The sequence below is a fragment of the Symphodus melops genome (genome assembly GCF_947650265.1).
Source record: "Symphodus melops genome assembly, chromosome: 13".
In the NCBI taxonomy this organism is placed as follows: Eukaryota; Metazoa; Chordata; class Actinopteri; order Labriformes; family Labridae; genus Symphodus; species Symphodus melops.
The window spans coordinates 20,317,249-20,333,469 of NC_136703.1; the positions used below are offsets into that span (position 1 = coordinate 20,317,249).

Genomic DNA, 16,221 nt, shown 5'->3' on the forward strand with positions numbered 1-16,221 from the left:
AAAAAAAAAAAATCTTGCTGGTTAGAGCAGCAAAGTGGATATATTAAAGTGATACTTCAAAAGAGGAAAACCCATTTTATTTTCAGAGCTTATATTTCCCAAATGACACCATGAACAGTAGTTATTAATTTGGCCAATGGGGATGTAGATATGGTAACATTACATTTGAATGGCAAAACGTTGAAAAAATGCAACATTTTCTTGGTAATTTGTTTGAAATTATCTTGAGAATAATGTATCCCGGGCACATTTGTCATGAAAACATTTTTATCACCTTTGTTAAAAAAAAACCATCGTAATCTTATCCCCCTTGCTTGTATTCTTTCACCCTTTTTTTAAAAGGAAGAATGTGTGACTTTTTGATCCAGTAGATGTCGTCCTTTAGCACCAGCATGAAACCGATACAAACTGTTTGGTGACGCCTCTGCTCTCCTCCAGCAGCTCTCCTCCAATCCTTCCCCAATGGTATTTGCATGAACAAAAGGCTATGTTCTTCTTCTTTTCTCCAGTACTTGACTTAAACAGATTTAAATGCAAGGCCATCCCGTCCATGTCATTATGTGTAAAATGTTGCACATTCTGCCTTTAACGCCTCCATGACTTTTCTTTGGTGACAACTATTTCAAGATATGATTTAACTTTGTCACAGCATCCCCCATCCTTCTCTAAAACTGATTTTACCTTTATTAACATACATTACCTTCCTTTTAAGATTTTTAGCAAGGCCATGATTGAAGCTTAAATGCATTGTAGTCAGTAAACATCTTTCTCTGTCAGCTCTGTTGGCAGGGAGCTTTAACCATTTTCTGTCTTAATTAACTCCTGTATTGTCAACACTGTCCCTTTGAAACACATCATGTAATGGTGGAAGGCAACTGGTAATTGGTTTAATTTATTATGACTGACAAATGATTTTAAAACCAGGTCCTGACAGATTCAGTGTACACCTCCAGTGGCACGTGATTCTCTGACAGCATGCCGACAACATTGGGAAGCTGAGCTTAGAGCTGATGTATTTATACACTGGGTTTGCATCATCAGCCCTTGGGGACCACAGTGCAGTCAAAGTGGGTCTGTGCCTCCTTGACAAGTAAATCACTTTCCTGCTATGGGAATTCTCCCCTGCAGAACTGTTCATCCTGAACCATGACATGTACTGTATGACAGTGTACTATGCCAGTAATGGTGGGTCAGACCTGGCAGGCTTACAAAAATGTAGCATGTCTTAGTCAGAAGATCACAGGTGTATTCAATGAAATTAATTAGGGCCCCAATGTAATTAGGTGTCTCTGTCCCAAGATCCTGATATGATTCATGCTAATTATAATTCAACAGTTATTCCTTTCTGAGACACGTAAATAGACTCTAGAGCAATGTTTTCACTTACACCTGTGTTTGGCTTGACAAGCCAGAATTTGTTCTGTGAAAAAGAGGTGTTGGTGTGTCTCTCTGGGGATTCTTTACGTAATGAGGTTAGACTCTGAAAGAAACAATCTGAGCTTGTCAGGGCAGGAAAAAAACCCAAACACTTTTAGTGGACAAAGTTTGATGAGCCATATATCTCCAAAGGAATACATTGTAGCTCTTTTCAACGCTGCAGCAAACCTTTTGTACCTCTTTGTTTTTAGAGCCTAAATCTACGACTGTAGCAGTTAGTGCAAACGTGTAATTACAGCGACATTAGCAAGACGACTGCAAAACATTATGGCTATGACCTCACCCCACCTCATATTCAGTGTTAAACAGTGGCAACTGCACTGGCACCTGAATCAACTGTAACATCTCCCCTTTGGGAGCCTTTCAGCCAAATGAGAAATTTTGTAGAATTTGTAGAATCCGTGCCTAATAAATAATTGTGAAAAGAGGATTTTTTTTTATTTATTGTGACTTCTATTTAGTTTTTTTAACAACAACACCAAAACATTGGTGACATACACCAAACATTCACTCAACATTGCGCAAGCAGTGCTGCAGAAACTGGACAGCGCCTGGTGCTGAAACAAAGCACCGCCATGGCAGCAACAGTTATCACCAGAACTGATTGAAAGTGATTCTACTACTCCCTCTTGGTTTTTCAGCTTCTTGATAACAAGCCTCCCATAGGCTCACCTGTTGTGATAACAGGGTCACAACGGAACTTTAAAACCGTAGTTTAGTTTGATGCACAGAAGGAAACGAGATAAAAAGCTGTTTGCAAATCTGTACCCACAGTTGGCATTTGAAATCTGCGCACACCATTTACAATTTCACTCATTTAAACTTGTCTTTATTACTCTCAACAATAAAAAGGTTAATAAGTTCACAGCCATTCATTCAAACCAAAACATCTACAGTTTACTGCTTGAACCTGACGTCGATTTTAACAGTAACTGATTACCCCTTAAAAGAAGCCAAGCGAGTAGGGTGCTGGTGTTCAGTGGTTTGTGCGCACGCCCCATGTGGCTCCTTTCCTGCATGTCATCCCCACTCTCTCTCTCTCCCTGATATCCAACTCTATCCACTGTCCTATCTCTTCAGTGAAAGCTCGAAGAGGACATCAAAGACCTTTACTTTTCAACAAAACGTTGGGGGGTTTTTTTTGGGGGGGGGGGATTGTGGTTTTATGTGTGGAACAATATACTCCCTAGCAAAAAAAACACGGGGGAGACTTAGCAGTAGGGAGGGCACTCTTTATTAGTAAAAAATTTGCATTTCTTCCCAGGGAAGTATTCTGTTATCAAAGAGAAAAACAGACTAAAGGGTGTTGTATTGCTGTGTTGCTAATAGTGCAGAGCAGAGGATTCACTTAACAAACACAAGGCTGATGATTGTGCCTTATCAGTGATCACCCGGGTCCCAATTTTACCACTGCAGTAAATTCCATACTAAGATAGTTTCACTGGCTCTGCTTTTCATTTAGAGTGGCTCATAATTCTGTCAGCTTTTATAGATGGCATGATATTTTCTCAATTTGTTCAATGCTACTGCAGGTGTAGCTGACCGTATTGATCCACCATTAAACTGAGATTGAAGCTGCTGCTTCCCTGATTACTTGTGAAACTCACAATACATACACAGCGTCCTCATAGGACCCTGCATCTGACTTGTGTTCACATTCCTGCATAATCAGTCCATGTAAAGAGATAGGCACACATTTTACATAAGGTCATAGCTTAATAATGGCCTTGGCCTTTTCTATATGTGAATTTTATGTTTTTTGGCTGATGGTAAAATCAATTTTTTCACCTTCTCCTCAGGCTAACCACTCATTTTTTCCAAAGTGGTAAGAACAAGATTGAAAATCCTGATTCCTTCATTGGATGCAAAAGTTTCTGTAAAAAGAGATGCATGAACTACTCAATAAAATTGAAGCAGCAGATTGCACACATTATTATTAATTAAATCTAACTTTGTTAAAAGTTGAGTTAATATAACTCAAATCAGTTGCTAAAGAATAACCTGTTTAAATTGAGTAGATTAAAATAAAGCACACAAACAAATTAACCAAATTTAAAGAAAAATATTAAGTCACGGTAAAGAGCTGGCAGCAGAGACGCCACAAAAATATCAAGCATTTGTCTTGATCTGGATAAAAGATGTCAACCAGTCGAGGGATGATAGTGGCAATTATGTTGATACCCCTCTGATTTTTTTTTTTGGGGCGATCTTCATTGAACCCACCTGCCTCCCACACCCACGATGGAGGGCCGGCGGGGAGGTCGGAGGTCACGGCGACTGTAAAGAACTTTGACGTTACCTCAACTTATCACAGTTTACAATAGATACACTATAGATAATAGTACTAAATTCTGCATTTTAAAGATTTATAATATCAGTGCAACTCAGAATATAACTTCATTATTCTGTAGACTACACACAACAGCCTAAAATATGCTTTAATGTGATATACAAAATAGGCAATACAAACTTATAAACGATTGAAATAAAGTTAGTGTTATTTGTAAGGGCAATGTCAACATGAACGCTGCTACTGTCAAATTGAAACAACAAAAACTAAATGTATTTGTATACACTCTCCTTTGCCACTATTGCAACACAATTTAAAGAAAACTCATCATTTAAAAATCATAAAATCATTATATGATCATTACTTGGATATACAATTTACAAATAAATAACTTCAAGGGTTGAGCTGACCAAAGAGTTATGGGCCAAAACCTCATCTTATTATGCCCACGTTTACAGAGCATACTCTGTTAGGAAACCCTTAAACTTCACTTTATACATTAGGTTGCTGTTTGTAGATTAACTGTAGTCAACACTTAATTATCTGTTCGGAGACAACACTGTCACAAACATTTCTGTGAAAATATTTGGGTTATTTGGGAAATGTCACTTTACTAGTAAAGCTGAACTTTACATCTTTGTGCCACAGCCAAACAATGACACATGTAAAGTTACAAACTAAACAGCTTCAGTGTTAAGTTCAGGATGGGACATATGCCAGAGATACACAGCACAACAGGTCACTGGTACATTTTAAGAAGGTTTTCATTTCTACTTTTCAAGTTTAAACATACTTTGATTTAAAGAAAACAACATCCACACATTATTAGCAAAACAGTCTTTAATTAGAAATATCTTGTATAAAAATGAACATGCTCTACATATTTTTATTTTTTTCTCTATAGAATTCATAAATATCCAGGCACTGTAATTCTTTTTTGTATTTTTTTTTTTAAATAATTCAGTACATAAAGCAGACATGATCTTTCATTTTTATAACGTACATTAACTTGCCATTTAATTTCAGTCGTCACTTAAACTATTCTATTGTAACACAGACAAAGTGTTTTAGAAAAATAAAAGGGGAGGGGGGCTGTGTCAAAAAGAACACAAAAGGAAATGGTCATATTCACAAATACAAACAATCCCACAAACAATACTTTATCAAATGATGAGAAAACATTTGCTGCAACACCCTAGCCTTTTGTTTGATTTGAGAGAATCATTTCAACCACAACATTAATCATTTATAATTCTCTGCAGTAGTTTTCCTTCTGGATAAATTCCTCTCAAATTGTTCACATGATTTATGAGTTTTGACATGCAACATACATATTTTTGCATTTCTCAGGATAACATTTAATGAGACAAATTCCAGAGTTACTGCTCATGAGAAAATACTTTAGCAACTGGAGACAGAAATGGAGTTTACATATCCTATATTAATTGTACACAGAGTCCATTTTCCTTATGGAACAAAAACAACACCAAGGATCCATGGGAAGGATGGCAGATGTATTTTAATGGACATGAGGCACAGAATGAAGGCACTGGCCCTTATTTATCAAGCACTCAAAGTATACAGTACATCCATCATCTCGACGTACGATAAGAGAGTATAAATAAACCTTGTGTAAAATCAAATGTGTATCTAAGAGGAAAGAAACAGCAATTTCTTTTTTTTTTCAACCCAAGTGGTGGAACAACATAGATTAACAAACCTGTGGTACCATGAATTATGATCATCACAGAGAACTGACTGTTTGCGCATTCCTCGTCTGCTAAACGTGGAATTTCTTGGAATCATGCTTCTGACCACCTGATGAACATTACTTAAAATAAACTGGCCTTTTCTCATGAGTCACAGATTTTTCTTAATTCTATGCTGTTTAATAACAAATTCTTTCAAAACTGGAATTAAATCCAGGTATAAATAACTCTTTTCCAATTTTCTACAAGGTAATGCAGTCACTTTTGGTCAGAGCATAACTAAAGACTCAACCAATCAGTATGTGTTTGGACCCCAAATTCCCTCAGTAAAGCTTAAAGCTGCATGTAGCTGCAGCCTTTATTCATCATTCTCAGTGGGATCCACAGTCTTGGCGACCCAGTTGTTTTATGGATGTTAATTTTAACAAAGCCCGCTTTGGCCTAATGAAGTCACTTTTCTTATGTTAACTAAAATAGTGTTCCAATAAAAGGAGAGGAAGTTACAAACCTATCCTTGCAGGCTATAGCATTAGCCTTAAAAGGGTTGCTCATTGAAAGGTACAACACTCCTGAGGAAATGCTTTTCATGTCATCAAGCTAATTATCTCTGAACATTTTAGCTGTTTGATGAAAGGGAGCTTGCACCTTCTCCAAATGGGCCTTCATGCTGAGTAGCTGTGTGAGCCTAATTTTCTACCCAAAATACAATTAAAACTCTCATTAATCAATTCCACTGTAGCTTCAAAACTTCATGACCCAAAAGAAGGTCTGTGGGAAACAGTCTTTGTGAGCAACACAGAATGCTAGTACATCCTCCACAAATCACAGGAGATCCCTGTGGAAAACAGTCCTTTTGATCTGTCATACTTTACCATCAAGTTTTAAAAATAGCTCACCTGACTGATGTGCTGTTGTATACTTCAGAAACCAAGCTTTGAGTGAATAAATCTAAAGAACATAAAGCTATTTTAACTCAACTGCTTTAAAAGATATGACTATTTTACATTTCTTGACATTAAACATAGGTGTGCGCCTATAGAAAACACAAAGAAGCCAAGGCTATGATAGATGTTTTTTTGCTCTCCCTGAAACTTGCATTCCTCGAAACCATTCAATGGCATGAGCTTGAAAATGCTTTAACAAGCACATGATAAATAAGGGCCAATAAATCGGGGATGTTTGAAGTATGCGTCGATGAGTCTTCAAATCCTTGCTGACATTTATGGAATGTGGTGTAAAATATAAAAGGTATTCCATGGCGATTTGTCTGTAGTTTTGCTTCTTTAGTGTTTTAAATGACCGTTTATTCAGCAGAGGGTAACCCAGTGGTTAATGGTCCATTATGACATCTCCACTGTGAATGACAACCATGACAAATGTTGCATTCCATAGACGTTGACAACACAGCACAGTACACGTGATGCTCCCACAAGCATGCTCTGGGACTGTACACTTGGTTTGTCAAGATGATTGCATCGTCATCATCATCATTATGAAACATTTATTCAAAAAATCTGGGATGACCCACTGCTTTATTTTTGCGATTTTTCAGATATGGTTAGTTCATAAAATAAATACTTAACGTACTGTAATAAGGCATGAACAGTTGCAGCTTTCAACCCCAGTAATACCAGTAACCAAAAATAATGACTTTATTTTCATACTGTTTTATCCACTCAACCGAGTTTGTCTTGTTTTTGTTGAAATGAGACAAAAAGCACCTCAGAGAGAACTGAAATCATGTGCTATACACTTCAGAAGGAAAACGTACTGTAGTCTCCAGCTGTTTCCCCTCAGCCTGCATCTGGAAACGTCACAACTCAACGCTCACATGTGCCTTAGAAAGGGTGGGAAGAGGAAATTTAACTGTCCAATCTCCCTTGTGTCTCCAATCTCCTTCCATATTTAAATTTCCTCATATTTGGCATTCAAGCCTTTTCCTGATTCACTAGAAAAATAAGACATCCTTTCTGTTTATGGAATGACAAATTCCCATCTTTCCACCCCAGGACTCTCCGCTTTAGATGCTTCAAAGTATCTCCCTCGTATTCCCATAATCAGGTGAGTTCTCCCAAGGCAGGCCGTCACTCCGATTCCACAGTTCGTCTCTTTCTCAAATGGCGTGGTTACTGTAGCTTATGTATGTCTGCTTGGAGGCCAACGCTGTAAATAAAGGCACAGGAGAGAGAAGGCAAGGGTTAGGAAACGCAGTGGTCGAGACTCAATGAAGCTTTAGGCAGCAATCATCCAGTGCACATGTTGGAGGCCAGATTGAAACCAGCACAGGTGAAACCAATCACAGCAAAATGCAATTTAGAAACTGATTTTAAAGGACTAATATCTATATTATTGGATTTCATTTAAATTATAATGTGTCAAAACTGAAAAAAGTACAATTATCATGAGGATTCAAAATAAACTAATGTTGATGCAAGATTTAAAATGAATAAAAATTAAGTTTGTATGATTGTTACATTTTATATACTATTTTATCTGTTTAAATAATCAGTAACCAATCACTTAACATCTTAAATGTACTATGAGGAACATGTGAAGTTCCGATAATTTTTACACCCTGATCTAAATCAGACTAAAATGACATTGATGGTGCTGGTGATTGGATCATATGAAATCAAACTTAGACGGCCGAAAACAGATCTTTATATCAGCGTCAGATTATCAGTCATCTAAATGACACCTAAACCTTGATTTGTTAATCAAACCAACCTTAAAAATCCAAAGAAATTTAGTCCCCCATGATATAAAACAAAGAAATACAGAAACTTGAACAAAATAATAATCACAATTAATACCCATTACATTCAAGTATATATGACTAAAACAGTTCTCAATGGTCAGATGTGTCTGAATAATCTTCTGCCAATTTTCTAATGAGAAAAATAAATTAGGTGATCAAGTATTTGACTTGTAAAACAAATGTGTTTAAAACTTTTGAGTGTCGAGGGAATGCACTTGATTGTGGCAATTGAGTCATTCTGTCGATTATTGTACATTTTTATTATGCAGACATTGGAACATTATCATCATGATATATTTGACAAGACAGTAATGCAGATGCAATCAGACTCATACTCTGTGGGAGACGTACTCACATCAATTGAAGTACCTGTTATTACAGTACTGCTCATTAAATCAGGGGAAACTTGTCTGAGTATTTTGCTCGCAGCTGATCATGTCATTAAATTGTGAATTTGACAGTCTCCAAGCAGATCACAATGGTGGTACATGTCCAGTTGTACTCATTCAAATGCAAGTTTTTTCCACCACATGCAAAGACCTGAGATCTCTCTGTGCACCAAGCAGAGCATGCAGCAGTCAGTGCATACAGACTTTGAATTGTTCGGTGTTCAGGATGTTAAAATCAATTAAGGCAGTATGTGATCTGACTTGGCACCACAAGTGTTGTCATCAATGTTTGATAAAAGTGCTCATCATTCTTTTAAATTCGTTTCATGTTTCAGGGAATTTAATATCAGCTGTGAGTAAAACAGATACGACAGATGACCTGAGGGCAGACCTCGGGGAGCGCAACAAGCCCAAACCGCTGGTCAGACATGACTAATAACATACAGGAGCCGTGTATGTGTGCAGTCATGCTTCTATGCACACATATGCCCCTGTGCAAGTGTCATAGTGTGCGACTGTGTTGATTTTTTTTCAAATAAAACTGTCCCCAGCGAGCATGCTTGGTGGTGGTAATCAAACTACCAATCTGCCAATGTGCCGACAGCAGCCTTGGCTGATTGAATATGTCAGAGGGGATGAATCCAATCAGAAGCCAGCTGAAAGCCTGAGTGGGGGCAAAAGTGCTGTGTGTAATGGTGAACGTTTCTGTATATTTGTCAGTGCCATGTGTGTGTGTCTGAGTGTGTGGGAGGTGGCATTCTCACCATTTCATCCGAAGCATCTCATCCAAGAGAAGCATTGATAAATGAACCTTATTTGAATATGTATGTGCTGCAAGGCCAAGATAAAGAATAGGTGGTCCAGAAAGAATTGGAGCAGGAAGACCCATCTGTCTTTTTCTGTTCACTCTTATTGTTGTTGTTGTCCCATTACCGCAAATTTCTTCCTTTGTCAACAGGGAAACAAATTATAGGGGACACATGGGACACATATCGCTTGTCTCCTGCACTCAGGCAGAGTGGTGTCATCTTCGCGCATTAACAGGTTTTACCATGCTGATGGGCCACTTTACAGCACAAACCGATAATCGCTGTCCGAGTTCATGTGTGTTGGTCAAGGTTGGACGTGTGAGGGTGTGATTACTGCCTCGAATCACTGAGGGGGCTGTATTCAGGCCAGGAGCAGCCACGATGCTTTAGTGCATATTTTCCGCAGGCATGGATGGTGTGGTGAACATTAGCAGAAATTAACAGGATTAAAGTGGTTACAGAGTACAAAAGGGCAAAGTTATTGTCTCATCAGGTTACCTGTCTAAAGTCCCTCACAAGGGTCCCCTCCCTCACCATAGTCTGACACATAAAGCACAAAGAGCAGTGGTTATTCACAGGTCAAACCAGAAGCAGCACGTCTCTATTAAAGGAGACGATACAACCACTTTATTCAGAGGTTGGAAAAAGGCAGAAATGCAAGTGTGGGCACAGGCTTTTCAGTCCTAATACACATCATGTTATTGCTGTTCAGCCTGTCAGGGTACACAACCAGGACTTTCAGCAATCAGAACATGTTGGGTTGCTTGATTGGATTTAAGACCGCCCACACACAGGGAACTGCCTACTCGTACACTTCATGTTTGTGATTGAAATGTACTCATTTCCAACCCATCCCTGTCCTCTCTCTTTCAAAATCGGAATAGTGTGGGCACCTTGTCACACCGCCTGATTCGCGACTCCAGTGTGGTGAGAGTTTGAGAGAGAATGGAGGTGTACTTGGTGACAGTTTTTAAATCCTGATGAAACGGGAAAGTTATTTACTTATTTAACGCTTTCTGTTTTGGATTATTTCTGCTAAGGAAACCTGAGCAAAACAAATATTGTTTAATATAAGTTATCCTGATAGATCTTTAAAAATGGCAAAAACAATCTTAGGAGTTACTTGGTAAATTCACTCCAGTAGGTTGTAATTATTTACCCAGTTTAGTAATGTCATCTGCAATGGCTCATGCTCAAAAAGAAACCTCTGTACAACATCCCTTTAGTTGGCACACTAATTTGTTGTATGCCCATGTAAGGCTTACTAATTTCCCGAACTGCTGAAGTGCAAAATAACACTGCCATCAATTATGTTCTCATAAAAAGAAGTTAATTATTTTAGAAGCGTTTTCCATTACTGCTGTTATTTTACACTGTAACAGCTCAATACATCAGCATCAAATCAGCTACTGCTCAAGCGTGGCTGTAACATCTCTTTCTTTGCTATCTCTTGTTACCTCAGACATGACACCAACCTTGTGTTTCCAAACTTTCACAGAGTTCAGACTTTGCCTCTCCATTTGGCCGCAGGCCTCCTTTGGGGTTGAACTTGTTGGACATGGTGGCTGCGGTGACCACGGCCTTCAGGCTGCGCTTGCGCTTTGGCACGTTCTGCTCCGGATGGAAGAGAACCACGTAGACCTTGGGCATGTACAGCATTCCCAGAGAGACCGAAGCACTGAGGCTAACAGAGATGGTCAGGGTTGTTGTCTGGATGTACATCTGTATTATGAAAGAGATAGTAGACACACACAGAAACTCATTTGTTGAAGCCTCATTGGACAAAGGACACTGATGTTATAGTTTTAAAAGGTTGGGCTGAATGAAGTCTGAGCCACCTAAAGACTGCACATTTAGAAAACAGATCACAAAAGAACATTTCATTTAGATATTTTATTCTTCAAGCTGACTTTCTAATAAAGCTGCAGGCAGAAGAATTGTTTCTGGAGCATGTGATTGACGAGCATTTATTACTTTCAATCGACTGCTGAGGCTTTTAAAGTCGTATCGAGCAGACAATGCGTTACTTTGGTAAACTCATGTAAATCACAGCTTCTTCTGGAGGACAACTTTTCTTTATATCACATAATCACAACATTTTAACACACAGTGATGGTTTACAGACTCCTGTGTGTATCATGCGGGAGCCTGTAATGTGCTGGGTTCATCACTCCTGAGCTCTGCTGTCACTGCTCTGTTTGTTTATTTACGATGTACAAGTAATAGAAGTGCCCCCCCGATGGGTGTCTATGTAGTGTGCGTGTGGAGGTTTTTTACCCCGAGGTTTTCAACAACAGCATACGGATTGTGTGCTTTCTGAAGCCAGTGACAGCTGCTTCTCACAGCTGGGTAGCAGATATATAGCTCGAGGCAACCACTGCGGAGCAGAGAGAAACATCCTACAGCATATAAAAAAAGGCCTGCCAGTGATTTTTCATTTATGATAATCGTCCCCGAACTCGGGCGCAGTCCATCTCTGATTTGTTGATGTAGAAAATGAGTCAGCGCAGTGGCAGTAAAGAATAAAATAGGTCCATCATATGTGATCGTGACACTTGCAAATGAAGTGTTTAACATTGGAGCCGTGCGTGCACAGATTAAAATTGGAAGAAAACTAGAACTTTTGATTCGTGATCCTACTCCATCCTCTCGCAGAAAACTGCTGAGGTCCCTTAAACGTTTATGAACAGCACAGAGAAGTAGAGTGGGATCACAGCTGGCAGACATCCCTCATAGAGATTTGCTGGAGGTGTTGTCTGACGTTACATTTGCAGACATTGCAAATGACTGAGGCGCTTGTCACGGGGACTAGCCCACAGCGCCTTGAGCCACTCGCATGTCGACAGTTATGAATCCCGTTTCCCAACATTGGATCATGACACACATTGTTTGTACGGGAGCCTGTGCAACATTCATCTTCTCATTTCGAGATGCTCGTAGATATTTGTACAAGTCTTTACAGCATCATGAACACCAAGTGTGATCAACATTTTATAGTGTGTAAAACAACGACATGCTCTCATATCATACTACCGGTATGATGTTCAAAATAAGATCGATTACACGAGCTGTCCTATAGTGACTGAGAAATGTTCTTTGTTGTAACTGTAGAGAGGCCTCTGTTAATTACCCTCCTAAAGCCATGTCGGTCAAAAATGTCAGTGCAAAACAGAATTGAGGGGGCTTTTTATACCATCACAGTGCAAGCAGAACATGAGCATTCCTCGGTGATGGAGGGGGACTGTTGTAATCTCCTGAGAAGATTACACGTGGCCTGGGGTGAGTTCGGAACAATATTGCTCCCCCTCTGGAGTACAGAGAGGAGTCACTCTGCGAGGAGAGCCGAGACCCTTGTCCACTTCCATGGGCCCTGGTGACATAAATTCTCCCTGACACGCCGATATGATTGCCAATCTGCTCCATCGGCGCAGTGAGGGAACACGGCTGGGGACCGAAACCACAGCAGGCTTAGCCATTATGAGGTTTCTCTGATGCTGCATGGCTCCTTTTTAGTCATTAAGCATCAAATCCCTCGTCTAGACAGCAGCTCCCAGAGCCATCCCAACCTACACGCAAAGCATGTTAACACATTTCCCTGGCTCCTCCAAAACATTTGCCCCAAAATATATTGGCTTGGAATTTTCTGAATGTAAACGAAAGAATAGCAATTGCTAACGTCACGGAAGAAAAAGCAGAGGTGTAGGTTTAGAAATGAATGACGTCAGTAGCTGCTGCAGTTTGAGTGCCTGTAACACTGTCAAGGCTTACTGGGACTCTTGAATACTAGAAAGCCACCATTACTGTTTTACGTAACATCTGTTATTTGATCTGGTTGTATAAAGCTCTTTTTTTTTTTTGTAAAGTTGTGTATTTAAAAGTCAATGCCTTTTTTTATTGTGTTAGATTTAGGGGTGTGTTTTAATTGGTTGATGAACATTTCATACAGTATTTAATGGTTCCGTTCATTTTGACTTTATGATTGAACAATTCTTTGATCTCGTTGAACTGCAATTGGTTCTACTTGAAACCCTGTGAGAAGAGAAGGATTTCCCCCCTCAGTTTATCAGTCTCATCTTCACCGGAGGAGGTTTGAGTGTAGAACAGAGATTAATTTTATTTGGCTGCCTTGCACCACCGGCTGAGTTTATAGGCAGGGAGGAGTTACTCATTTATTGGCCACACTGTTAAAACTGTCTACATCCCTCCGAGTGACACTTAATAAAGTCATTCTATGCAGCGATTAAGTTGACGGGATATACCTCGGAAGCTTCAGAGGTCTTTTCAAAATACTCAACATGTTTTTAATCTTGAGCAGCAGCAACTTAATCTAAATGTATTTGCATTTTATCAAACGAAAAGTTTTCCTTACAGTGTCGAACATGGTAGCAAAGGAAAGGGTTAAAACATAACAAAACACTCTTTGACTTCCTCTGACTCTTTGTCATGAAACTGTATTCCTCTGTAACTTATCAGGTTGACACTGAGAGGAGAAACTGTGCAAATGTTTACAGATAAATTGTCCAGTATTACTTTATGTTGTATCAAAAGTTGTGAATGAGCAATCAGTCATCATAATGTAAAATGAGTGATTTAGAAGGATACATTGTCTCCAAACGCACACTTGTTCTTATTCTAATTGTAACAAATTCTCAGAAGAACACGATTGTGCCTCTGGTTCCCTGCACAGCTTTGTCAACTAAAAGTTAAAGACTGTGGCTTCTACTCTCAGTTTGTGTTGTGACTAATGTCCATGCACACTTATCCATCGCCATACATTTAATACCTATTCCCATACTTCTAAGACTGCCTCTAAGTTTCATTGAGTAAAGCTATAGCCTATAATACTCCTAGCAGCTCTGTATGTGCTCTCCTAAGAGCTAATTTATGCTTCACATTCTTCTGACAAGTAACATCAACAGCCAAAGTAATTTTATGCTACTTCACAAAGACGCATTATCTTTTTTTCTGTCTGGATGAATGTGCGGTGATTGACTACTCGGTACACGACACAATTAAAGAACACACATCCAAGTAAACTTGAGGTGAGTGAATCATTCTCAAGTAAGTTGACTGTAAAAGCTTTGTAATTTTCACAGTGAAGCACAAAGCCCATCATCTCATGATGAACAGTAGCTGCATAAACACGAGAGCAAAACAAAAACAACAAAAAAATGGAATAGGCCATTTTCTTCAGAATGAAGAACACTGGGAAGGAAAAACAACTGACATCAAACATGTGAATAATTTATTTGGCTTTGCTGTCATGATTGACTTTCTTGTATAAACTATACAAGCCTGCAAAGGTCATTATGTGTTAAATCAACAGCTATATAGTAGAAATATTGAGCATGCATCCATCACATTTAAAAAAAACCCTCTACCTTCTCTGCTGATTGTGAAGTCCCAAAGAAGATGGGGATGAAGGCGAGCCACACGATGCAGGTGGTGTACATGGTGAAGCCGATAGGCTTGGCCTCGTTGAATGTCTCAGGAACCCCTCTGGTCTTGATGGCGTAGACTGTGCAGGTAACCATGAGCAGCATGCTATAACCCAGCAGACAGATCAGGGACAGGTCTGAAATGTCACATTTCAAAACCCCGCGGGCCATTTTGGGATTGGCTGTGCGCTGGTCCTCATAGTCGATGATGGCTTGTGATGGGTCGACACCAAACCAGATGCACACCCCCAGGAGCTGCACTGATATCAGGCTAAAGGTTATGACCAACTGTGAGGCTGGGGAGATGAAACGAGGGGCACTGACGGACATCTTCCCTTGCTCGAAAATCCTGTAGATCCGATTTGTCTTGGTAAGCAGCGCTGCATAGCTTATACTCATACCCAGGCCCAGGAAAATCCTGCGCAGGGAGCAGATAACCACATCAGGAGCAGAGATCATCAGAAATGTTGTAGCATAGCACAGAAAGATCCCAGTCAGCAGCACGTAGCTCAGCTCTCGACCCGATGCCTTGACAATAGGTGTGTCATTGTAGCGTACAAAGGTGACGACCACAAACAGAGTGGCCATGATTCCCAGCACGGCGATGAGAACAGGAATGACTGCCCATGGAGAGCTCCACTCCAGCTTGACAATGGGTATGGGATCACAGCCAGTGTGGTTCCCATTAGGCCGCAAATCAAAGCGGCACATCTTGCAGGTGTAAGTGTCTGCCTGATACTGGTAACCATCGCAGTTCTCACAGTGCCAACAACATGGAATCCCCTTGACTGTCTTCTTGCGCTGGCCAGGACGACAGGGTTGGCTGCATATGGACGATGGGACTTCTTGTGTTCCACCTGGCCACTGCATCTCATTTGTCTGGGGAGGAAACGTATAACAGTGGAGAAACAGGTGCAGAATTTACCAATTTATTCCACAACACCATACAAAAACGTAATTTACTCCCACCCCTGAATCCCAAACAATGTAAATAAGTAATGCTACAAGCCAACCCAGCAACAACAAGAACACAATTTACTACTTATTGTTCCACTAGTTACATATTAAACAGTGTGCTACAAAATGCTTGAAGACACAATGTAATCACCACTTGGTTAGATTAGTTTACACACACAGACGTGAATGATTGAATGAACAAACAAGAGAGAGGATATTTCCCACATGAAAGCTAAAGTCTTGTTAAAAACACACCACTGTGCAAACTCCTGGAATTATAAGTAAACAGGAAACAGCTCTGCTGTTTAATTACTTTCAGATATATGTTGAACTCACGGAAGGAGAGAAGTACATGGAGTCTAGCTGTGACATTCTGCAGTCTCACCACAGTGCAATGCAGTATCATGTGCCTGTGCTGTTACACTGACATTGTT

The 16,221-nt window shown here is 39.7% G+C and overlaps 1 protein-coding gene across 1 annotated transcript in view; it reads right to left on the reverse strand.

The window, feature by feature from the left end:
• Window positions 1-4,550: 4,550 nt before the first annotated feature.
• The window catches only part of LOC306833982 (metabotropic glutamate receptor 4-like), a 164,965-nt gene continuing 153,294 nt past the window's right edge, over window positions 4,551-16,221 (reverse strand). Inside the window, exons 9-11 of the mRNA XM_079359682.1 lie at window positions 14,774-15,709; window positions 10,868-11,114; window positions 4,551-7,599 (exon numbers count right to left, since the gene is read on the reverse strand). Of these exons, the coding sequence (XP_079215808.1) occupies window positions 7,550-7,599; window positions 10,868-11,114; window positions 14,774-15,709 (1,233 nt within the window). The 3' untranslated portion in view covers window positions 4,551-7,549. The remainder of the gene's footprint in view (window positions 7,600-10,867; window positions 11,115-14,773; window positions 15,710-16,221) is intronic.